At 45.5% G+C, this 26,490-nt stretch overlaps 2 protein-coding genes across 4 annotated transcripts in view; both read left to right on the forward strand.

The window, feature by feature from the left end:
- LOC139061368 (uncharacterized) overlaps nucleotides 1–26,490 on the forward strand; it is a 193,600-nt gene that overhangs the window by 130,274 nt on the left and 36,836 nt on the right. For all 3 annotated transcript variants that reach the window (XM_070541336.1, XM_070541334.1, XM_070541333.1), the window contains exons 9-10: nucleotides 22,433–22,489; nucleotides 24,568–24,637. In XM_070541336.1, the coding sequence (XP_070397437.1) occupies nucleotides 22,433–22,489; nucleotides 24,568–24,637 (127 nt within the window). The remainder of the gene's footprint in view (nucleotides 1–22,432; nucleotides 22,490–24,567; nucleotides 24,638–26,490) is intronic.
- Nucleotides 14,176–14,903, forward strand: LOC139047118 (uncharacterized). The gene has a single exon (XM_070521091.1). The coding sequence runs from the start codon at nucleotides 14,176–14,178 to the stop codon at nucleotides 14,830–14,832; it is 657 nt and encodes a 218-aa protein (XP_070377192.1). The 3' UTR covers nucleotides 14,833–14,903.

The raw sequence follows: 26,490 nt of genomic DNA on the forward strand, positions 1-26,490 counted from the left end.
AGAAAATATAGCCATTTTATTGCAGGGGTACAGTGAACTCCAAGGCTTTCTAGTGGTGCGAGTGGCTTCTTGGCAGTGGGCCTTTAAGCGTGGAACGATGCGGTGGCTCTGGCGTCGACCACTTTTGGCAAATGCCGCTCATTGCACTGCAGCCTGCAGCGGTGCAGCATTGTAGTGAAGGGGGTTTCTTAGGAGAAACTCGCTAGCCGGTACATAACAAAAACACGTCCATATGCACGCACAGAACGAAAAAATGTTGGCGTGTCCCGTGTTTCAGTTCAAAGCTAGGAACAAAAAGAGGTGCATTGGTTTAGCGAGTTCACTGGTCGTAAGGAAAATCCTTTCGTAAGGAAAGCGCATCCGCACGGGTGCACTTGTTAATGGGAGGTGCCTGAAGTATATTTAAGACAGCTTGGCTGATTACTTCAGTACTGTATGCAAATGGAGCTGCTACACTAACTGGCACCGCTATCTGCTTCTGAGCACGCTCGGAGCCATGTCACATATAAATGGGTGCATCCATCAGACATTCTATCGTATTTCCTTACACCCATTCTTTTTCTCACGTTTTCTGTTCTTTGTGCAAAATGACTTAGTATGTGCACACAGTACCATCCCTTTATTTCGGCAGTTCCGTGCACGCAACTGGCCGGGCTGCCGTGTAAAACACTATTCAATCAAAAAAATCTTAGCATCGCTTTAAATTTACATGTTAAAATCTGCAGCTCACTTCCATGTATACTGAGTAGGCAGCGATTGCATGATCACTCCTTCTCTGCCAGCCTTTACCCGCTGCTACTTTGCAGTCACCGCTGCCCTTATACGACAACTTGTCACAAACGCGACAAGATAGACTAGTTTTGAATGCATAATTACTTTTGCCAATACACCACGCGAATGTTTGGAAGCTCACTCTACGTTGGGTGTACGGGTGGCATTGAAGAAGTGCAACACTTTATTGTACACATCTTGTTCTCCATTTCTCCCAGCTTGCGGTCATAGATGTGGGAACAAAAGCATGTTATTTATTCACATTGTTCAAAAACAGTTTCTTATTTGCACATTAATTCAAAAATTAACACAATGCATTAGAATAGGCACGAATTCGGCAGCATACATTTATGGCACTGCAGCCATATATAATTGACTTCAGTTGTTGCCATGCACTTTGTTTCTCATCATAAGACTTATTCAGACCCTTGATGTAGAAGTGCATTTGTGTGACGAAGAAAAAACTGATCACATTCGCGTTAATACCTTGCAATGTTCACCACAACCAACACCACCAATGCTGCTACTGTTGATGACTGCCAACAGATCCATAATGCTGTCTGGATGTAGTTAACTCTTGCTAAAGCAGCCAGGGAAAATGTCTTCAAGTTCACTGATAAACACTGAAAGCTTCAGTGAAGGGTAGAGAAAAACAGCGAATTCGCAAAATTTAGTGAAAATGGCAACATTTAAGCACTTTCTATCTGAAGCAGGCAGCAGAAGCTGTTTCATGCATGCACTACACTTTGTTTTCAGTACGCATTTCCTGCAACAAAGCCTGCCGCATAAGAAGTAAGCCTTGAGTCACTACAATTAATAATGTATGGGTGGTCAAGTACAGTTAGAGAGCTGCTATCAAGCGAACCTTCGATGCCTTCAAGATCTCTCTCATCATGCGACAAGTCAACTGCTGCTGCTTGTACGAACTAGCAATCTGATTTTCAACTGTCAAAAGCGAGCTTACAAATTACTCTTGAACGTTTGATCCAATGACGTTCTTGGCAAGATTGCAATAGCTAAAGCAATTAATGGCAATTAATGCCGCTTTGCGGAGCCGCGTTTCTCGTGTCAAATATGCATGCAGGTTGGGCAAAATTGTCGGAACTGCATCATTGCTAAGCGTTGCGTTGCCCTTGGCATTTGAAATTCAACATCATTAATGGTATGCACGTAGTCTCCCGCAATAAAATGCGGTTCAAGGTGCAACTCGCGCACAGTGCAATTGGTGTCAAGCTGCTTGTCAAGCCGATGGAGGTCACATTCCCAAAGATGTCGTCGTTCTTCATCTTTCAGGGCTTTAAAAAGAGATTTGTTGCTGGAATTCACGAATTGAAGTTTAGAGAAATGATAAAACACACAAACGGAATGTTTGCGTGTTTTTTGTTTTACTTCCCACCGAAGCAAGCGAGATGTACTTCCGCTTCGTCTGCTTGTGCGCACGGCCGCGCAGTCACGTGCCCACGATTCGAAACTATGCCATTTTCTACCGTGTTTCAGCGGCGTGATCTGCTCTGCGATCCGCTTGTTCTGCCTCAGTATTCGTGTAGCGCTGAATTTGCTGCTAGTCATGTGTCTGTGTGCGCAGCGTGCAAAATCTTGTGCAGTGCGAAACCAGACACTCACAACAGCTCGTGCACAGCGCCGAAAAAAAAATTTGTTGGAAAAAAAAAAAAAGAAGAGACGGCGGGGCTTGTGACGTGTGCATCACGTGATCCTCGAGGTCTGGTATGGGAGAACGCAGGGAAGGAATTTCGCTTGCGGAGGCTAGACGGGGTGAGTGGAGAGAATGCCTCGCTAAGCAGTGGAGCTTGCCTCCTGAAATCTTGGGGTCGTGGCACTGAAATATTTCTATCTCCGCTATTATTGAGCCGCTTTGAAAAATTTTTGCAGCAGAATGCTCCCTAGAGGACACATAACTTTCAGCATATAACCAAAATTTGCTATGGGGCCTGTTGAGGGGCCCTTTAAAAGGTAGCCAAAAAGTCACTAGGCTGCCTCCATAGCCAACCACATAGAAGAAAAGATTGATGTAGAAGATTATGAACTGCCCCTTTTGCAGCTGTTATGTTAATGCCCATGTTCCTAGGGGTGGGCAGCGCAACCCGGACGAAAGACAAAAGGAAGTACACCCGGGTTGCGCTGCCCACCCCTAGGAAGATGCTCCATCACAAACTCGCCCAGCTTGAAGTGTTAATTCAATGTTAGTGCCCTTCAACTTATTGAAAACGTGACTTAGGTGATCAAGTTAGAGCTGGTGGCTCCGTATTCGTATTTCGGAATTGTTATCCCTGTAAAGTAAATTAAGTAAAAATTATGTAAAGTAAAAAAATTAAGTAAATGCAAGTAGGTTTTATTGAACAATAGTCCCAGCGAATAAGTCGTGTGTAATATTCTTGCTCAAGTTGCTGTAATAGCTGCAGGCTGCTCACATTGACCAAACCCCTTGCATGATCATGCAAATGTTCTGCTTAGTGCTAGAGCGATTCCACAGGCGATCAAATATGCATGTTCGCTTAAAGGGCCCTTCACCAGGCCGCATAGCAAATTTTGGTTATGTACTGGAAGTCGTTACATGCCCTTTTGGGAGCGTTCTAGTGCAATAATTTTTCAGATTGGTTCATTGCTGGCCGAGGTAGAAATATTTCAGTGTCGCATACCCATGAGTTCAGGAGGTGAGCGTCATTGCCAACACAGACGCTCTCTCCACTTGCCCCGTCTGGCCTCCGCAAGCGAAATTCCTTATCTGTGTTCTCCCATACTGAACCTCGAGGACCATGTGACGCATACGTCACAGGCACTGCCTTCATTTTTTTTTTCTCGTCGCTTTTGTGCCGTGCCGTGCACTTCCGCTGATGGCGTTGCATGCTAGCTGTTGCGTTTGTGTCATTTTGTGCAGTGCACGATTTTGTGCACTGTGCACAAGAACACCCAACTAGCAGTATAAGTCAGGGCTACACAAACACTGAGGCAGACTCAAGCAGATCACAAAGCATGATTTGGCACGGGAACATGGCAGAAAGTGACATAGTTTTGCTCTCAGCATGCGTGAGTGCACAACATGGGAACAAGCACCCAAGATGGAAGTACCTGGCTCTTGCTGCAGTGCGAAGTAAAACAAGAACACACTGACATTTGGCTTGTCTGTTCTATTATTTTTCTAAACTTCAATTCGTCTATTGAAGCAATGGATTGCACAAATAACAGATGTTGCCTCGAATAATTCTCGAAGTGTCACGTGTCCATATGAGAGACATCACAGCATATACATGTACATAAGTGCCCTTGCTGATATATGTCATCCCCCCGTCTTTGAGCGCGGCGCCCGTGAGGAGGAGGGCATATGGCATTTAGTTTGAAATTTCATCTCTTTCTGCAGCGCATAACGATGTAATAGACACTTTGCAGAAAAGTGAGCGCCCCCTGCCGTAGGCCTGAGAAAGCGTTTGGGGCAATGAGTACTACAGTATTTGTGTGGAAAACATTCCCTGTCGCTGCCTTGTTGCTACCTGTGCCATTGAGCTTCATGGCATGAAATTCAGCTTGCATTGTTTGCTTATCCTCCTTACGTCATGTCAAAATGAGGGAGGAAGACTGTATTCTGTTTTCTTTTTTGGACACGGGATGGACTTGCGACTTTCGTGATGTTCGATTGCCAGCCACCAGGTGCCCAGCTCCCTGCACTCAACAACCACGACCATGCATCAGGTTCATCATGGTTGGGCATTTAAAAAAAGAGGGTTACGTGAAGAACGTTACGCTCAGTCTGGGTGTCAGTTACCCACAAGTGCTTCTCGTTCAGGCAGCTTGCATTTACCCCATTGGATTTGATGTCTGTAGATTCACTCTTGGTTTTCTCTTCCTGCAGTGTTGAAGAAGCTGAAGTATATGCATTACAATGCGCATTTAGTGCTGCGCAAACTGTTACATGTATCTTTAAAACAAAGCTAAAATGAAGTTAGGGATGAACTGGATCGAGTGGCTTGGGTATACGCTAACACATACAACCTGTCGCATTGTCAGCTGCCGAAGCTGGCCGCATTCCGTCAGCTGGCTTTCGCTTCGTATCGCTCACTTATCTCGCACTTCGATTAGCAGCATAGAATGATCGCGGACTTTGCGCCCTATTTTCCAACAGACTGCATTTATGTCGTACAACTCGTCGCATCAAGTAGCCAATCTATGTGCGGTCGAATGTGTAGCGACGTGCGAGACGTTATGACATGATTTTAAAAATAATCCTTAGCAAATACGGCCCTTGATTTTCGTTTTGTCCGGCAATAAAAATGCATGTATTAGCTGGTGCGCACACACAGACGATTTAAACATGCGATATGCCGGCGAAGCGAGCCCGCGCGGCGAGAGCTACAAGCATACACCAAGCACAAAAGCACGCTCTGAAACCTCTAGCGGACACTGGTGCTTAGATGCCACACTGAAATCTTATTTCGCTGTCATTAATGTGCTCCTACGTGCATCTTTATCAATACAGCGACCGTGCCGCTGCACTGCAGCCTGACCAGAAGTTCAGGTGTATGTGAAGATAGTTGGCACGTAATCACGGTGTCTTGAAAAGTTTAAAGCTGGTCTAGGATTGAAGAAGGGTAGATATTAATACAAAGGGCTCATGACAAACCAAAATTCATGACACATACCTGTTATAAAGTGCTCGCAGGAAATCCAAATCCCTGAGTTGCCAAACTGAGCCGTCCGCGTTCAACTGCTTTGTGGCGTTCACCCACGACACTCTTTTCAGCGGGTACCGCTACTCAGACGGAAACAACTAAATAACAAAAATAACATTCTTGCCATAGTAATTCGTACGTCCATACGTGGTGCAGTGCGCTGGCATGGCATTCAGAAACGTGGACACGGGAGGTTGCCTTAGCGTGCCAGAATGCCCTGCCAGGCGGGGAGTCGTCTGCTAGCTTTCCACCTGCATGAGGGGCACTTGCACATGCACAGTGGCTTTTTTGCAAAGTGTCCATTCTTAGCAGACATGATCGTGAGCGTGCATTGTATGCACTATGCTTTGTCAGCTTAAAATGGCCAGAGCTGGTGAGGAGCCCTTTAAAGCGCTAAGCATGGAATGGCCTCACTATTAAAGAGTGTTGACTCACAAATCTCATGCTGGAATATTAAAAAATTTTTTTCAACTATCGGTGGAGTTATCACATTGATACCTCGCTTTCTCTCTCTCTTTGTGTCTCCGTTAATACACTGCAAGTTGCACAGCGGAGAAGCCAAGAGGTCAAAGCCAGAGCCAAAAGTCGAGTGCCGCGTTGCCCCGTGGTGGCCGCAGTAAACTATGCTATGCAGTGCCACCTCAGAGGTTGTGCCCGGCAGACAGAGTGCAAAGATTAACTTATTTTTGTCGTTTTCATATCGCAGAACTATGTATTTATCTTTAATTTATCTAAAAAGTAACAATTATGTATTAATGAGAATACTCCCTCGACCACAAAATGAGCCGATAGCATTGGTGGGTCCAGCTGCTTTGCGATGACACTGCATGTCAACATTGCAGGAGCAAAAGCAAGGGATTTTTTTTATGTGTTTCACAGGAGATTGTAAACCCCTTGCTGCATACAGTACAGTAATATTTGACTCACGTGTTTGCAGTAGCCTCTACAACAGACAGGAAACATTTTCTTACTGTGTTCCAAAAGCGTTTTGGGGCCCCTTTAACATATTTATTTGGTATTGTTTTATTAATATTTTATGTAAGCATAATGAAATGCACAGAACCAAAAATTTGTCCTGTAAGGCAATAACAATAATAAATAATAATAATAAAAAACATTTTAAAGTACTAGCACAGTGGGCAGTCCTACTGCTTGCTGCAATGTTTTCCAGCTTCACGGATGAATTCAGCATAAACTAAATAAGTTCTGCTGTTTTTCCTTGTTTTAGTACATTTACATGTAAGTAACCCGCATGCACTTTTTTATGCTGTTCTCCCCCCAAAAAGAATTATTAAAAAAACTTTGGACACACCTCGTAGGGGAAAAGTCTAACTTTGATGCACCATTGCTTGTTTTGTATTTCACACAACAGCTTGTAAAGGGTGCCAAATGTTGGACATTGTTTTTGCAACATCCCTGCAAAAGATTCTGTTTATACAAAAAGTGCAAGACAAAAAAATAATTATAGAAATAAATTTTTGCAAAAAAAATACATTTTCAAAAAAATAAAATGAAAATTCGCATGGAGGTTTGCTTCTATCAGGGAAAACATCGGTGTGTTATATGTTTTGTCATTAGCTTTATTTACAAAATAAAACAAGCCGAAGTGACCGATGTTGGGTATGTTGCTTACGCGGCGGCTTTGCTCGTTGTCTATCAGTTCACACTGTACGTAAAGGTACAGTTCTCATTTCCGTGCTGCTAGAGGGCTTGGGACTTGTTTTCTAGAAATACGTATTCTCAGATTCTCGTTGTGTCGTGTGGGTGTGTTGCTGCCCTCCAAAGTTTGCAGCCTACAACTGACATACCATATTTGCATGAATATAATGCGAGTTCTTTTCCTAATGTCTGGCCAGAGAATATGCCTCCTGTTCTATTTGTGTTCATTACATGAATATAACCCATTATTTTTTTCATTTTTATTTTTGCAAGCAATGCTTCTACGGCTTGTGCAAGAAGAGCGGGTTGTGCAAGCTGGGGAGGTTGGCACTGTTCATTTCGTGCCTTCTTTGTGCTCCTCACTTACAACACTGCCGCATTATTGTGTATATGGTGTATTATTCGCAACACGGAGCAAGACATGGTGCTGTTCTGCAGGCGCCTCAAGCGAGTGCTCTTCGAAGTTGCGCAATGCATCACCACACAGTGATGGGAAGGTTTGCAGTGCTATGGTTATCTCACGGGAATTTTTGAAGAGCTGCCTTTCCTAGTAACATTGGTGGTGGCATGGAGAACTGTTCTTGCCAACAGCCACAAAGGTGCCAGCAGTGACAAGTAGTAAATTGTGCGATTACTTGACCTTTCACTTTATTTTGCGATGGCAGTTCACAGTACTAATGAGAAAAGTCCGGCGGCTATCCACTTTTGTGTGTGGTTTCCTGTTTCTTTGTGCCATCGCGTAGTGTTACAATCGTAATATTTTAAATTTTTCTCGGAGCCCGAAAGGTTCCCTAACATAGTATTCTTGTTGCACGGTTTATGTGCTGGAATGGTATATCTTCTGTGGGCATCGCATTTACACCCTGATTAATCGCTTGTTAAAACACTACGCAAGACATCGCGAGTGCATGCTTTGGCTAACTTGGCCAAATCCTGCCTGGTGCACATGGCAAAGTGCCTGTAAGCTCCGCAAAGGCAGAACTTGGCTAATCCATGAATGACTGAGCGATGGCCATAATCAACAGGTGTGCCATTGTTGGGAGTCACAGGAGCTACTTCGCTGCCTGTGGCCCCTGTTCTTACCCCATGTGCAGTGGAACCTTCTTCAGCACCACGCTGTGCTGTAAATAGCATTAAAAAAAATTATCTGAGGAGATTACTGTTCCCTAACATTCCCAAGCTGTTTATCTCGTTTCCTGCTATTACATGTTTTGCACATTGCTCAAAGGTAGTGTCTACCTGTATTGCCACAATCTTTGCCTCTGCATTTCAGCTGCCCGAAAGAGTACAGTGATGCTTTACCAAGCCAAAAGCTGCTGAAGCTGCTTAATTTGTGGTTTTATGAAGCACCCTGTTAACGTGCTTTTCCGTGCCGAGAACAGGAGCGGTGGTTGGTGGCGCCAGACGGACGTTCTCCTTCAACGAGTGTGGCCCGCACATTTTCACAGTGAAATGATTTAAACGGCTTTCTTCGTAAAGCACATAACCATGAGACATTTTGGAGCCTCAGTCATGACAGCAGCGCCAAAAAAGCGACAGCAAGAGCGTGTTCCTTTTGACTTGGGCTGCTAACTGTTCACTAGGTGCGATGCATGCAGCTCGTAACTCGGCTCGAGTGTTCTGCGCCGATTATTTGTGCAGATGACGAAGAAAAAATGTTTGTTCTGTGAATGTATTGGATGTTTGCCTCCCTGTGGAAGTTACTGTCTGATGCTGAGGATATTTACGACACTGATGAGGTTTGCCAGCACTGGTTTGCATGCCTCAAAGAAATCCTGTCCTCATCTACTGCGACTCGTAATGAAACAGATAAGGCCTTTCTTGAGGAAGATGAAGGGATTCGTTGCCTGAACAGGTACGTCCAGCTTTCTTCTGATGTTTCACCATTGAAGCCACCATCTTCCATTCAAAAACGAAGCAGATGATCCTACAAAAAGAAAAAATGGGCTGAGATTGAAAGCATCATGGTGAGGAAGATGCACTTGACTTCAAGCGTTGCATGCGTAAGCGTCGGAATACCTGGACCATCTGTGACAGAATGCGCCGGCTGGTTGACTAGCTTGAAGCAAGCGTACAAGGCTTCAGGGTCCTATAAAGAACACCTCCATCTCTTGACCATCGTACCACCTGAAGTTTCAAGTGAACGCATTCAAGAGGCAATACCAGCTATCAGAACATACATGCTCGGAAGGGCTTGAAATTGGCGCGCCAAGCATGGCGTGTGGTTCAGTTTTGATCCGTACATGAGGTTAAGGTTAAGCCCATTGAATGTACAAGCTGAGCTCAACTACTTCTCGAAGGATCAACTTGGGTGCTCTCGGTAGAGCCCGAGCAAGGACGTTGTGTCAGTCATCACGAGTGGCCAGAGAGCATCTCAAGGTGATGTATGACGCATTCTATTCATTTAAAAAATAACTAGCAACTGTATGAGTTGTGCCGCTCCAAGTGCATGTCTACAAGGGGTTATTTTCTACTGCCAGGTATGGAACGAAAGCCTGTGACGGCATGGGCGGACTTACTGAGCGCCAAGCATCTTTGCACAACCTGAGGTTTGGAAGCACTGGCTTTATTCACCCAGCGCCCAAGATGGTCCCCCAACTTAGTGGTAACTTCAAGAATGTTGCGCTGTTTCATGAGCCTGCTGAAGCCATTGAGCAGCATCGTTGGTAGAGCTCATTGGAATGGAAGTCATTGCCACTTGTGCCAGAAATTCAGTCGTGGCATGTGTGGATGTGTTCCCCCAATCAGTCAAGCAGAGCACTGCAAGCAGTGTTGAGTTTGTTCTTTGTTGCATTGCGTCCCAGGAAACAGAGTAGAAAACACGTTCAATATACTGGCCACAGTAAAAAACCCAGGTAAAGCTTCCTTCATTTGTGACGACCTTGCTTTTATTTTTTTCTTGGATTTTTTTCTCAGATAGCAAGCGTTAACAAACCGAAACAAGTCCTTGTAGCACCAAAGCCAGCATGCTCAACATTGGCCACGTTGAAAAGTTATGTATTGTGAATAGAGCAAATGAGGTAAAATAACGCACCCATGTTTTATCTGACATAAGCGGACTTCCACCCAAATGTTTTTGAAGAACTGGGACTGGAGATTTCTTTTTTTTGTTTTTTGAGACTGCCCTTATTGGATAAAGTTGTTTCTTTAACGATATTGTGTTGTGTTTTTTGTAGCAACACAATTTTTTGCAGAAGTGTTGCAAAAGCAACAACATTCTATATATTTGACACTGTTGCCAAGCTTCTGTGGGAAACAGAAAATGCACAAAGGCACATCAAAATTTAAAAACTTTTCTTGGGGAGTGTTTCGAATTTTTCAATATTTCTTTCTTTTATGGACAATGTAAGAAACTCAAGTTGGTTATTTACAATTAAAGGGATAGTGAATAAAAGATTTGTTGCCGAGATTTCTGTCTCCAGTGATAGCTGTCGCACTGAGAGCGACCAAAACAACACTCTTTCTGAGGAGAAGTGAGCGAAAAGTAAATATTTGAGTGAATATTTCTCAAATCACAGCACCTACCGGCCTCCTCCGAAAGCTCTGGCAAAACCGGATATCACGTCACGCTTACCCACCTCGAGGCCCATTGCGAGCGATCGTCCACACTGAGCGCGCAAAGGGGCGAGTTGACATTTGCAGCAACGCGCTTTTTTTTTGTTCGACCGTCCTATTCGTACCGCTTCCTCGTGTGAGCTGTTCGAAAACCTCTTCTTTCATCTCGTGGGTTTGTGGTTTGATGTGTGGACCAGCCGTGTCAACGCCGCAAAATTCCGAGGGTCTGCTGTGCGCATGTGAAAACGGCAGGCAGCGGTAGTCTTTTTCTCACGTACTTGTTCACGCTGTAGTTTTGCGCACAGGTGCCGTTTGACCGTAATTTGTCGTTTGTACGGCGTTCTGAGCCAGATGTTTGGCCAATTCTGCCAGAATGAATCGAAATCCGCATCGTCTAAAGCGACGGCTGACAAAAAAAAAAAAATCGCCGACATGAGACTGGTGGCGCCATCTCGTGCGCACCAAGCGAAGGAGTGCTCGGCTACGATGAAACAACGGGACGCCGAAACTGCTGCGCATGTACTATGAATAATAAGACGCTCCCTGCTTACAGAGGCGCATTTCAGTCACTGCACATGCCTGGCTTCATACTTCACTCGTTGCTTAATCGCATCTATTCTCAAAACAGCTACTTGCGCGCATCAAGCACCTGCCGCGCGAAAGTCGGCAGCCGACTGTTATGCTCACGCCGCCGGCCACACCTGCTCCGATGGCGTAGGTACAGGGAGGTCTACACGCGTCGATATCTTCAACGATTTCTACGTTTCTTTTTTTTTGTACAGTGTGTGCTCACGGCACCTGTATTGTGCATTGGTGGCTTTCATGTTTTACGCGCTAGCAGCTACCCATCCAAGCGGGCGGAGCAAGCCACTTTGCGCAGAACGCAGAGTAAATTCTTTACGTCGCCTGACATTGCATAGCCTGAGGCATAAGCGTCCTCTCTCTGTTGAAGCCAAACATGGCAAAGCGTTTGCGTGGGCGAATCACACTGGGCGCACCGCCACAGATGCAACACTGTCAATGAGGCGTGCGCCTCTCGTCTCGCTAGCTCATTCGTGACAGGTGCGAGCTTGCGATCCGAGCCGCAGGAACCGCGTTTATATCTGGTTTCCACCTATGATGCCGCCCCTGATCTCTCGAGGCGAATGCGTGTACATGGAATGCACAGTGTAAACACCACTTTGCTGGTTCAGACTCTCTCGGCACCGCGGAGGGGGACTGCTGCAGCGGGTCGTCCTCAATTTTGCTTGACGACGCGGACGGATCGTAGGCATACCCCTTTATCGTTCGTGGTCGTTCAGTAGGCCACTCATCCAAGTTGGAGTCATAAGTTCTGCTCATGCTATCGCTCTCACTAGAACTTTGCATTTTGCACTGCGCAGCGCGAGGAAAACAAAACTGCGCAGCCGGCTGGCTCGCTCCGTGGCTGCTGAGGGTAGGTGTGACGTCAGATCCGCCGGCTTGTTGTCGGGAGCGCTTTGCGAGGGACGCGGTGGCCGCTCATAGAGAGTAAAAAATAAAGCCATCCGCTCAAAAGTAACCCGAATAATGACTATATACTATAGCAATCGTGTCTTAGGAATGCACTTGTGGGGCTTTCTCTATATTCTTCGATTTTTATTCTATATCCCTTTAAGCATGCTAAAATGTGGCAGAAATGTTTTTGACACAACTTAGTTACTTATATTAGCGCTGAATTGGACTGTGCAGTCGAACAACAGTGCAGTAAACAGTAGTAGGATGCCCGTGACGCCACCTTTAAATATTTTGTTTTTCATGCTGAGAACGCTTTATAGGTGTGAAATTTTCGGTTACATGCAGTTTGAATATGCCTGCATAACATATAAAGAAGGCTGACAAAATAAAGATATTACAATATCATCGAGGAATGCTCAAAAGATGAGCCGCCACGAGAATAATGAAGAAGTTGGTCGGTGCCCTTGACTGCCTAGCTCCAGTGTAAATAGCGTGTAAATAGCATCTTTCGTCTGTGTTTTTCCACACGTAACATTTCTGGTGGAGGTCAGTGATCCCCGTCCTCACCACGGAACTCCGAAGTGGTCGGCACACCGAGCTTGTCACCATGCCTCCCGCTGATGAGCCCGCCTCTGCAACGGCTTTGGCTTGTCTGACTGCTCCAATCGTCATGGTTGCCCCACACCATGACCCAGGTGTGTTCTCTGGCCTGGAGGGACAGGATGTCGACGACTGGATCAAGCTGTATGATCACGCCAGTGCTAATAACAGGTGGGACCCAACTATTATGCTCGCCAATGTCATCTTTTATCTCGGCGGCACCCCACGCGTGTGGCACCAAACGCATGATGACGAAATAACCAGTTGGGACAGTTTCAAAGAAAAGCTACGGGAACTGTTCGGCGACCCCATTGGGCGCAAGGTTGCCGCGAGAAAGGCTCTTTCGTCTCGTGTTCAGTCATCTACAGAGCCATACGTTTCCTACATCCTCGACGTCTTCACTCTATGCCATAAAGCTGACGATAATATGTTCGAAGCAGATGAAGTGGCGCATGTGCTAAAAGGCATCGCCGACGACGCTTTCAATTTGCTTGTTTTCGGCAACGTCTCGACTGTCGACGCCAGTATAAAAGAATGCCGTTTCCTTGAACAGGCTAAGAGCTGCCGTATCTCACACCACATTGCGCGGCTACCCAACACTGCTGCTACGTCGACATGTGAGGGTCGACCGCGTCAGACCACTACCTGTGACGACGTCACCCGTATTGTTCGCCGCAAACTCGAGGCTGCCTGTTCGCCAGCCTTCTCCATGACGCCTCCCGATCCGCCAGCAACTACCATTGTGATGATTCAGGCCATCGTCAGTCAGGAATTTGAAAACATGGGTCTGAACACGTGTGTTCCATGTCTTGACCCAGCGTTCCCCAGTTCTCTACCCGCCCTCCTCGTCCCCGGCAGTCCTTTTCTGTCACATCTCGCCGCAACCCGTCCGAATGACGTACCCCTGATGACAGGCCGATCTGCTTCCACTGCTGTCGCATTGGCCACGTCGCCCGTCACTGAATTTTTCGTCCTGCATCGCTACCACCAGCGGACACGCCCCCCAGTCGGACCAAGCTACTGCAGCCTGCAACTGTCACGCTGGCGGCAGCAGCAGCAAGGAACGCGCATTTTTTAAAAACGCTTCTCTGATGATTACAGGTTAGTTACTAATTTGTTTTATTATATTCTCCTGCACATTGTTACTGCTACTGCTGCCGCCGCCGCCGCCAAAGGTGCTGTCATGCCATTCGAAAAAGAGTGTTCGCTGTGTGGTGTGCAATTCAATGAATCAGATTTCAATATAGATTGTAGTGGCTGTGGACATACGTATCACACGGGAAAGTGTGTAGGAATTTCTGATGCTACAATTAAAGCTAAGGGGGAGCAGTACCGTAGTGCATGGCGCTGTACAACTTGCAGACGTTCAAAGGGTTGCGCCCCACCACCCGACAAAACTAATAATGACTCAGATGCGCAGGATGTTCAAACTATGTTGGTATCCATAAACGAAAAACTGGAATACCTACTGCCCCTAAAACAAACGGTTGAAAGTGTTGAAGACACTGTCCAGTTCATGAGTGAACAATATGACCAGCTCTTAACGAGAATAGAAAAGAATGAACGTAAAGTAAAGGAACTAAAGCATATAATAGAAGGCGTTGAGGCCAAAGACAGTGAAATGATGCAGCTGAAACCGGAAGTGGACGATTTGGAATGGAGAAGTAGAAAGCTTAACCTCGAATTTCATGGAATTAAGCAGGTGCAGAATGAAAACTTGCTTGTTGAAATAAATAAGCTGACTGTGTTAAACAAATTGCCGCAGCTTCTGGAAAATGATATAGTGGCCACCCATCGCCTGCCTTCAAAGGCAGATAAGGCACCCGGTATAATCTGTTGTTTTGCCAATGAGGCTATCGGGGATAAATGGTGGCAAAGCAGGAAAAAACTGTCAAGTGAGAATAACAGCGTTTTTTTGGCGGAGAACTTAACTAAAAGGACACGCGCCTTGTTGTTCGGAACTAAGCTCTGGGCCAAAACTAACAACTACAAGTATGTATGGCACAACAACAACAAAGTTCTCGTGCGGAAAACAGACGGGGCAAACGCGGTAGTCATTTCTAATTCTAGTGATTCGCGAAAAACTTAGTAAGACAAGCAGCTGAACTGAAACACTGCTATGGCAAATATACCCAGTACGCCTTATGTATTACCACACACTTTTACTAGTCATTTAGAGCCAACATTTTGCAAGTCTTTCAAATGTTATCACCTAAACATCTGATCTTTTGCTAACAAGGAAAATGACCTACAACTTTTCATTGAACAAACGAAAGAATCATTTGACGTTATAATGCTGACAGAAACATGGTGTAATGATGACGTGAATATTTTCCGGCTTCCATTATATAATACTTTCTATTTGAATCGACCAACTGATCGTGGGGGTGGGGTGTGCATTTTAACTAGAAAACCATTAGAGTGTGAAATATTGAATGAGTTTTCGATGGTAACTCAGGATTATGAGTTATTGACTGTAAAACTTCATAAAACAGTGTTATCTGTTTGTTATCGCCCTCCAAGTGGTTCTGTTACACATTTTTTTGAATACTTCGATACTTTTCTTGCGTTCATTAATGACATGAAATTAGGCATAATTTTTAGTGGGGACATCAACTTTAACATGATGAAAAATGATCCACTAGAACTCAGGCTAAAAACACTATTAAAATGCAATGCATGCTGGAATACCATAAGATTGCCTACCAGAGTGACCAAGAATACGTCATCTCTACTTGACGTATTTATTACAAATATAAATCCAGATTCAGTTAAAGCTGGCGTATTCGTGTCGGATTTTAGCGGCCATATGCCAATATTTCTATGTTACAAGAGTCATCTACAGAATAAGGAGTCACAGTCGACACACCTTATTCAACCAATAACTGAACAAAATCTTTTTATGTTTCGTGCCAATATCCTGCAAACAACCTGGAATACTGTATTTGAATCTAAAGATGCAAATGACGCTTATGAATCTTTTTTTAGCCTCCGCAAATCAATATACGATGCTTGTTTTCTGTTGAAGTGCGTAAAACGGAAAAATAAAATACATAAGCCATGGATTACCCCTGAGCTATCTGTTCGAATACGCAAGAAGAATGCTTTATATGCTGAATTCATAAAGACCAAAGATCTAGAACTTTTCCGCCGTTTTAAGAAAATTCGGAATCATCTAGATAAAGACATACAAAAGGCGAGGCGCGAGCATTGTTTCAATGCCTTTAGTTCTTCGAATTCATCTTCGGATGTTACAGGGGAAAACCTGCAATCTCTGCTAAATTACAATGTTCCTGCTGAACAGATGCATAGTTTGAAAATAAATGGTACCAAGGTAAAAAAGAAAGCACTTGCAGATGCTTTTATCAAACATTGTTAACATTGGAGCACACTGCGCACTGATCAATGATCTTGAATACATTTCCTAAAATTTCAGTTCCATATTTCTTTATCCAGTACACGAGGGGGAAATAACTACTACAATTCTCAGCCTAAAAAACAGTAATGCCAGGGATATTGATGGCCTTCAAATTAAACCTATAAAATACGTTGCTGATCTTATATCTCAGTGCATTACTTATGTCTTTAACCTCTGTTTAAACGAAGGTACCTTCCCTCATAGGATGCAGATAGTGCGCATCATTGCACTTTTTAAGAAAGGTGATAAGAACAATTTGGGAAATTACCAGCCATTATCAATACTTCCTGTGTTTTCAAAGGTTTTCGAAAAAGTTATATTAAGGCGGCTAACTGAATTTGAGCAAAAACATAGTCTGCTAACTGACAGTCAGTATGGTTTCGGTAAGGGGATGGGCACTCAACTCGCTTTGCTAGCATAAAAAGAACACCTACTACAGCATTTGGAGGAAGGCAAACTTGTTCTGGGCATCTTCATTGACCTATCAAAGGCATTTGACTGCATTAACCACAATCTTCTCATTCAAAAACTTGAACGCTATGGCTTTCGTGGCAATGTCGCTTCTCTTATACGTTGTTATCTGGAATACCGTCAACAAATAGTTGTCATAAATGGCTATCACTCAGATCCACTACCTATCTCCTCAGGCGTCCTATAGGGTAGCATTCTAGGGCCTTTTTTATTTAATATGTATGTGAATGAGATTGTTAAAATTAATCAAAGTGTGAAATTTATTATGTTCGCTGACGACACCAGCATATTGATAGGTGGTAATGATATTGACGACCTTTTCGACGACGCTAATTTCACGTTAGCAAAATTAGATGAATGCACACGTAGGAATAGCCTCCTGATAAATGAGAATAAAACGAAAGCTGTAATATTTCGAGCTAAAAACAAACATATATCTATCAGCAAACTTATCTCAATAAATGCAACACCTATTGAGATTACTTCCAGTATTAAAACATTAGGTGTCACTTTTCATGAACATATGTCATGGGATGCTCATGTGGATAGCGTGGCAAATAAACTTGCGCAAGTAATAGGTTTAACATACAGAATTCACCATATACTTCTACCGCAAACTATGATATTAATCTATAATTCATTGTTTTCCAGCAGAATAAACTACTGCCATCTAATATGGTCTGACAGAACACAGGGAAACTTAAACAAGCCTCATAGGTTGCAGAAAAAGTTCCTTAGGATCGTTGAGGGCTTGCCCTATCACTCGCCTACACAGCATCTTTTTGAAAAGTACAACGTAATCCCAGTTCCCAAATTGTTCGACTACACCTTAGGCAAAGCATTTAAAAACGAAAAAATCAATAATAGCTCCTTTTTACAACGTTTAGCTAACCTACAGGAAAACACTTCTGCCCGCCTGACACGTAACACTATGCCCTGGAAAGTGAGAACTTATAAAACAATGCATGGTCTAAAGACACTACAGAACAAATTACCCAGGTTGCTTAATAGATTAAATAATGAACACGTTAAACTTGAAGATATAACATTCAAAGAACTTCGACAGCATTTTAACAAATTCTAGGCAGTTACTTTCTTTTTTTCTTAACTTTTCGTTTCTGAAAACCAAATTTTTCTTTGCCCCGTTATCCCTAACAGTGTACATGGTGAGGGAATGGTTTCGTTTTCCCTCTTTTAATTCACAGTGTGGGCTTTATCTGTTTTGTTTCTTTTTACCATCATTGTGTATGTATTACTGTTATTTCTTGCGGATAAGTGAAAGTGCATTTATGTTATTTCTTTTGTGACTACTCCGTCGTTGACTCTGATGTTTTATTGTATGAGTGAGCTTGCAATTTGTATTTCTATTTTACCTTATTTTTTATGTACGTTACATTGTGTGCTTGGAATGTATAATTTCAAATGTGACCATGTATTATATGCCTTCTTTGTTGTTGTGTAACTGCCCCGTGTATGGGGGCCTACGGCTCTGTCAAGCTGTCATTTATGACAGCTCTTACTGCAGGTCTCCCGGGTCGTTTACTTTTACGGGACACAAATAAAGACATTATTATTATTAATATTATTATTATTAGCTTGCCGCAACCCGTCCGAATGGCGTACCCCTGATGACAGGCCCGATCTGCTTCCACTGCTGTCGCATCGGCCACGTTGCCCGTCACTGCCGCAACCGATGGCCATCACCTCCTCGGACTTACGCTGCCACTTAATCCCGCAGCTTTGGACCTTCTGTACCCTATGTCACCCGCCATGAACCAACTACCGCTGATGCCCCTGCTCCGAACCTTCGCTACAGCAGCTCGCCCTCACTTCTACACCACCAGTCTCGTTCGCCCCAATCCCGCCGCTTCTCTTCGCCGCCTATCGCCTCTCGGACCCAGCCGGAAAACTAGGCTCTGCAGCGTCTGGAGGTGAAGCTGCGTTGTCGACTCTGCCCTCAAGTCCTCTGCTCACGTTACCCACAAACTGAAACCTTCTTGATGTTGACGTTGATGGCTATCCTGTCACGGCACTCATCGATACAGGAGCACATCTTTCAATTATGAGTGCTGCCTTCTGACGACGACTGAACAAGCTCCTCACCCCAGCGTCGGCACGCGTCGTCCGCGTTGCGGATGGTGGTACTGTGCCTATCATCGGCATGTGTACGGCACGCGTCAGCATTGCGGCCGCCACACACCTGTCCTCTTCACTGTAATTGCTCATTGCCCCCACGACCTCATTCTCGGCCTCGATTTTGTCTCCGCACATTCTGCTCTGATTGACTGCTCTTCCAGTACCCTTCGCCTTGAGTTGCCGATGCTCGCAGAACCTTCTGACGCACCCCACTGCCGCTTACGTCCCACCGGCTTTCTTCGCCTGCAGCCAAAGTCAATAGCCTACATTGAACTGTTGTCTTTTCCACCAGTTCCTGATGGCGAGTACCTCGTCACTCCTCTGCCCGACATTCCAATAAGGTATGACGTTGCAGTGCCTCACAGTATACTTAAGATTACTGGGAACCGCACTCGCATGCTTGTCTGTAACTTTGGATTGGCAAAGCAAATTCTACCCCAAGGTATTTGCCTTGCCACCATTGATTGTCTCGGCGACCAATACGTGGCAGCTTTATCGACCGACGGTTCTCGCGAGCTTAGCAGGCCCCTCGCGCCAGCCTCGGGTGCCGATCCCAGTATAAAGAAAATGGTTGTGACGGACCTGTCCTCGGCACAGGCTGAACAGCTTTGCCAAGTATTATCGTCCTACCAAGATATTTTCGACATCAACGATCGCCCTTTAGGCCAGACGCTCACGGTCAAGCATCGGATTCTTACTGGCAATGCTGCACCTATTCACTGACGACCGTATCGAGTTTCTGCATCGGAACGCTGAGTAATTCAAGATGAAGTGAACAAAATGCTTGATAAAAGCATCATTGAGCCTTCATCGAGTCCCTGGGCGTCACCTGTGGTGTTGGTTAAGAAGAAGGACAGCACGTGGCGCTTCTGTGTAGACTACCGTCATCTGAACAGCATTACAAAGAAAAACGTCTACCCACTCCCACGTATAGACGACGCCCTTGACTGCCTGCACGGTTCCAGCTATTTGGCGTCTATTAATCTTCGTTCGGGATATTGGCAGATTGCTCTTGACGATATCGACAGAGAAAAAACCGCTTTCATCACACCTGATGGCCTATACCAAATTAAAGTAATGCCGTTTGGATTATGCAACGCCCCTGCCACCTTTGAGCGTATGATGGACTCCTTGCTCCAAGGTTTCAAATGGTCCACCATGCCTCTGCCACCTCGACGACGTCATCGTCTTCTCGCCAACGTTCGACACTCACCTTGAGCGTCTCACAACTATACTTGATTTATTTCGAAAGGCGAAGCTGCAACTTAACTCGTCCAAATGTCGTTTTGGCCACCGAAAAATTACTCTTCTGGGCCATCTCGTTGACGCTTCCGGAGTACAGCCTGATCCCGACAAAACTCGCGCTGTCCGAGAGTTTCCGGTCTCGAAGACAGCCGCAGACGTTCGAAGTTTTGTAGAGCTGTGCTCGTACTTTTGTCGTTTTGTTTGAGATTTTGCGACAATAGCTAGGCCCCTAACTAATCTTTTGAAGAAAGGCGTACAATTCTCGTGGGGTACTGCAGAAGCTGCCGCCTTCTCTCGTCTCGTCACTGTTCTAACCTCACCACCCATTCTCGCCCACTTAGACCCTGATTCCCCTACAGAATTGCGTACAGATGCCAGCGGTCATGGCGTAGGTACCGTCTTAGCCCAGCGTCAGCGTGGCAAGGATCGCATTACTGCTTATGCGAGCCGCCTCCTAGCACCATCGGAGCGCAACTATTCCATTACGGAACGCGAATGCCTTGCTGTTGTCTGGGCGGTTGCGAAGTGCTGTCCTTACCTTTACGGTCGCCCTTTTTTCGTAGTCACTGACCATCATGCTCTCTGCTGGCTCTCATCGCTAAAAGATCCTACAGGCCGGCTTGTTCGATGGGCTTTGAGGCTACAGGAATTTTCATATTCCGTGGTGTACAAGTCTGGCTGCCTGCAACAAGACGCTGACAGTTTGTCACGTTACCCTGTTGACGACTCTGACTCCTCCAATACTGCCAGTGCTTGCGTATTCTCTGTATCCCAGCTGCTTCATTTCCCCGACAAGCAACGTCATGACGCCTACATCAGAGCACTCATCGACCGTTTGGAACACTCCCCGGCCGACGCCACTCTACGCCTCTTCGTTCTCCGCGACGGTACTCTGTATCGTCGTAACCTTCATCCGGACGGCTCTCAGTTCCTGCTTGCAATACCTAAACACCTCCGCTCAACCGTTCTACAAGAGCTTCATGACGCACCAACAGCGGGACACCTCGGCATATCTCGAACCTATGACCATGTACGTCACCGTTTTTTCTGGCCGGGCCTTGCCCGTTCCGTATGACGTTACGTCGCCGTTGTGAACTTTGCCAACGACGCAAGAAGCCTTCCCAGCTCCCCACTGGTTACCTGCAGCCGCTCGACATCCCTGCCGAGCCCTTCCATCGTGTCAACTTGGACCTTCTCGGCCAATTTCCGGAATCCACATCAGGAAACAAGTGGGTTGCAGTAGCAGCAGACTACGCGACCCGCTACGCCGTAACCCGTGCTCTTCTGACCAGTTGCGCAACTGATGTTGCGGACTTCCTCCTACATCATATCATTTTGATGCATTGTGCTCCGCGTCAATTGCTTACAGACCGCGGCCGCACCTTTTTGTCCAAAGTCATTGACGACATCATGCGTGCCTGCTCAATACAGCATAAATTTACCACCTCCTACCACCCCCAAACGAACGGCCTCACTGAGCGTTTGAACCGCACCCTTACAGACATGCTATCCAAATACGTTTCAGACAACCACCGTGATTGGGACCTGGCTCTACCTTACATTACCTTTGCATACAACTCTTCGCGTCTCGAAACTGCTGGCTTTTTCCCGTTTTACCTCTTGTACGGCCGCGAACCGACGCTACCATTGGACACTGTGCTTCCGTCCGCCACAGCTTCAACTAGCGATTATGCCCGTGATGCAATCGCCCATGCTGACCATGCTCGCCAACTTGCGCATGCTCGTCTACAAGTGTCTTATGACAAGCAGAAACAACGCTACGACCTCTGTTACCGTGATGTCCATTTTGTGCCCGGCGCCCTCGTGTTGCTTTGGTCACGCTTGCTTAAAGTCGGCCTTTGTGAAAAACTGCTTTCCTGTTACGCAGGCCCATATCGCGTGATACACAAAGTGACCGATGTCACCTATGAAATCGTTCTAGCCAGGCCCACTACGTCCTCTGCTGTAACAACCAGTGACATTGTCCACGTTGCCCGACTCAAGCCCTACAACTCTTCATGCACCTTGGATATTTAACAGCACCGTGACGGTGCTTTTGCCGCTGGGGGGTAATATTACGATATCATCAAGCGATGCTCAAAAGATGAGTCACCGCGAGAATGATGAAGAAGTTGGTCGGTGCCCTTGGCACGAACGAGTGTCAGCCTGGCTGCCTGGCTCCAGTGTAAATAGTGTGTAAATAGCATCTTTCGTCTGTGTCTTTCCACACGTAACAATATCAAGCTGACATGCATGTTTGGTTTCTAGTGAAATGTTACATAGGAAGCCGGCTTGACATGTCAAATTCAGCTATATTTGGAACCCAGACATACACCTGGTATGGATGAGTGGCTGCTGCATTAGTGCAAGTGCCAGTCAGTTGCATAATTTTTTATAGATGCTTGATTTGCCTTCGCAGAACCTCTCTGTGGTGGTGCTGTTTGAAAACTTGACCGCAGGGAACTACTGTGTTCGGGTAAGTGTGCTCCCCTTGCGTGTGTGCACAATGAGTGCCTGTGCACGCGACATAGTGGTGCCGACGAACACTGGCACTGCTCATAACTACCCAACATATAAAGAGGCCCCCAAGCCACTTCTTGTTAAAATAGACGATTTCATAAATACTTTGCCACAAAAAGTTCATCAGTGCATCAGTACATCAGGAGATGCTTTGCTTCTGCTGCACAGCAGTTACTTATTGGCCATCTAAGGTCGCGTATGAATGATTCCTCTTTGCTCCTGTTCCATGCCTTCCACTGCTATGCCCGAGTGGGGCGTGGCCACACCTACCAAACGTCACCGTGGCGCGCATTTAAAATTTGGTTTTGAGTGTTTACATAGATGCCACTATTCCTGATTTAAAAAGTAATATAAAGTAAAAAGTAAAGTAATACCATTTTTGAAAGTGGTAATCGGTAATGTAATTCAAATTGATGATTGTAATAAGAAAGTAATGAGTAATGTAATATAATTACTTTCAAATAATAATTTTGTCATGCCTGATACATAGCTAGTTCTCTAGGTACAAAGGCAAGGAAAATTTTTTGTGCAGCAGCGATGCCTGTATTGGGCTAGACGACATTGAACGCTGACAAGTTCAATACCTCACAACGTTACTTCATTATTTGAGCCCATTTGCCTTGCCACGGGTGTGGCTGTGCCGACGCTTGTTTTTGCGGCATTTCGCTGCTGGTAGCAAGCTGTGAGTGCGAAATCTACGGAATGAAGTTTTTACACGCCGAGTTCAACTACTGTATCGCGAGCATGAAAATATTACCGTAACGCCTCATGTCGTGCGATTTGAACACGAATGCTGAACAGCTAAACCTGCGGGCACCGGTGGCGTGTCCGACCACGCCACCGCGTGGTCGGACGAATAGCAAATATCACGTAACGCACAAGCGTACGCCCGGTCAGTTATTTCACTTTATCAAAACAGCACCGAACAAACGGCCGTAGTACAGTGTTCCGTGACACAGCGGAGGGGAAAAACAGGATGAAAACGGCAAGCTGTTTGCACGCATGTGCATATTCCTGGCTGTGCCTCCACCTCGCTTCGTCAAAGGCCGCTGTAAGGCCGTTTGTGCGACACTCAGGTGATCATCTGTTTAAAACATTGCCCGTGTGCACATTAAAACCCTTACCTCGCCCTTTCTCCTCTTGGTGAAGGCCGCTCTTGGAGGTGGCGAGGTGTTTGTCTTGTGGGAGAATATAGGCGGAACAACGCCGGGCTTCAGTCGCGCCGATTTAATTGGTATACCGATTGCCCGCATCGTTGTCAAGCTCCCATGATAACCACTGTCGCGGAAATGCTCCGAGCACAGCACAGTTGATTTCGTTGGCACGAAATTAGCTCTCCTTACCGCACAGACCCACTGCGCTGCAAGTTTCTTGTCCTTCGGGAACATGTGAAACACCACATTGTCTTGGCCGCCTGTGTTCACACAGCCGAATGTGCACAGAACGAGGGCAGGTTAGGCGCCCTTGGCTGTAGGCACTCACGTAGCGCAGAAAGGAAGCACAGTTCACGAAAATCGCAAACGAAAACAAACGTCAGTGGCGGCATATCTCTCGTAGCGTCGTTTAGTAAAGCGCAGGACGGGAAGAAACATGCCAGCACATGCCAGCACGCCGGTCCGGCAGTACGGTCCCCGCGAGTGACGTCACTCTCGCCGGTTCTCTCCTCTGGCAACCACCTCACCCGGCGCTCCGGGAAGCGATGGGGGCGTGTCCGCGGGGGGGATTTATAAAGCTATTTCAGCCCCTTATATTAACAAAACAAAGAAAAAAATTTCAGAACCGTAAATGAATAGGTCTGTTCTTCCCAACCCCAGCAATTCATGGAAATTGAAAACCGCTTCAGCTTCCCTTTAATGAACACAGGGTACTGTGGCTGCCTTTTGAAAATTGAAAATGCGAGTTACACAGGACATTTCTTAAATTATTCTGAAAGGTTGAAATGCTGCATGTGTAGAGTATTGTAAATGCAGAGATTCAGCCTCAGTATGTTGTTGCAGGCATGTGCCCTCTTGTAATCATGACCTAATGATTCAGGTGACTCCCGTGTGCGATCCGTCCGAGGACTGCCTCACTCTCACCTCCAAAGTCATCCAGCTGTTCTCTGGTGAGCATAGCACAACCTCGTGATGCATTTCCAGTTTTCATTATACATTGTCAGTGGTTGATGATGCCATGAGTGTGTTTGAAATTCAGAATGGACAACTACAGTCACTCTCCAATATATCAAATTCTGATACATTGCATTATTGGCCATATCCAAAAGGCATAACATCTCCTTGAAAGAAGGAGTAGATTTTAATGAAGAGAAAGGAGGAGAGGTCGCATGCAAAAGTATAGCACTGTACTAAGCACGTATCGAACCACCACTATTTTTTATATATTGAACGCCAAGTCAGGCGGCACCCCTGCAAGTGTGCTTTTGTGCCTCATGAGGGAATCTCCAACAGTGGCAAAGTGTTATGCTCGGTCTCATTATATGCAGTAAATTTTCGCTTTACAGAAGTCGCCATTACTCTCCCTCTTTTATCACAAAGAAACGGTGAGCATCTTGGAAGTCTCATCATCATCATAATCATCATCAGCCTATTTTATGTCCGCTGCAGGACGAAGGCCTCTTCCTGCATTCTCCAATTACCTCTGTCCTGCGCCAACCGATTCCAACTAGCGCCCGTGAATTTCCTGATTTAATCGCTTCGCCTAGTCTTCTGCCGCCCTCGACTTCATTTCCCTTCTATTGGTACCCATTCTGTAACCCTAATGGTCCAACGGTTATATAACCTGTGCATTACATGACCTGCCCAGCTCCATTTTTTTCTCCTAATGTCAATTAGAATATCGGCTAGGCCCATTTTCTCTATGATCCAAACTGCTCTCTTTCCATCTCTTAACGTTATGCCTAGAAATCTTCGTTCCATCGCTCTTTGTGCGGTCTTTAACTTGGTCTCAAGTTTCTTTGTCAATCACCAAGTCTGTGCCCCATATGTCGGCACTGGTAAAATGCACTGATTGTACACCTTCCTTTTCAATGATAATAGTAAGCTTCCAGTCAAGACCTGACAATGTCTGCCGTATGTGATCCAACCTATTTTTATTCTGTGAATTTCTTTGTCATGATCAGGGTTCCCTGTGATTAGTTGATCGAGGTAAACATACTCCTTCACAGACTCTAGAGGGTGACTGGTGATCCTGAATTCTTGTTCCCTTGCCCGGCTATTCATCATTATCTTCGTCTTCTGCATATAAATCTTCAACCCTGCTATTGGACTCTCTCTGTTAAGGTTCTCAATCATTTGTTGTAATTCGTCTGCAGTGTTGCTGAATAGAAAAATGCCATCGGCAAACTGAAGGTTGCTGAGATATTCGCCGGCAACCCTTACTCTTAAGCCTTCCCAGTTTAATAGCTTGAACACTTCTTCCAAGCATGCAATGAATAGCATTGGAGAGATTGTGTCTCCCTGTCTGAACGCTTTCTTTGTATGTATGTTCCTAGTTGTGTAGAATTAAGGTAGTTGTGGAATCTGTAAATATTTTCCAAGGTATTTACATAAGCGGTCAGTACTCCTTGATAAAGTAATGCCTCTATGACTGCTGGTATCCCTACTGAATCAAATGTCTTTTCGTAATCTATGAAAGCCATATAGATAGGCTCATTGTACTCTGCGGATTTATCGATTACTTGATTAACCCTTTGAAGGTATTTGCCGTACATGTACGGCGGCGGTTTTCTGTCCCGCATGGTCTTTGCCGTACGGGTATGGTTTCGAACCTCCGTTTGAAATTTCGCACCATAATGACAATGCGTGCTCACTGGGAGGTGCTGCCACCTCTTAGGACTTACAAGAAACGTTTGAAATTTGTGCTACCTTCTTGGGGAGATAAACACATCTGATTTCTAGCTTCAGCGTGTCGCGCAGACTGCGGCAACACCCCCTTTGCGGTTTCTGTTCCGCTGCGTGA

Source organism: Dermacentor albipictus, chromosome 6 (assembly GCF_038994185.2).
Source record: "Dermacentor albipictus isolate Rhodes 1998 colony chromosome 6, USDA_Dalb.pri_finalv2, whole genome shotgun sequence".
NCBI classification, from domain to species: Eukaryota; Metazoa; Arthropoda; class Arachnida; order Ixodida; family Ixodidae; genus Dermacentor; species Dermacentor albipictus.

Excerpts from the sequence above, each read along its gene's own strand:
- LOC139047118 (XM_070521091.1), top strand. The coding sequence starts at position 14,176 with ATGTTGGTATCCATAAACGAAAAACTGGAATACCTACTGCCCCTAAAA.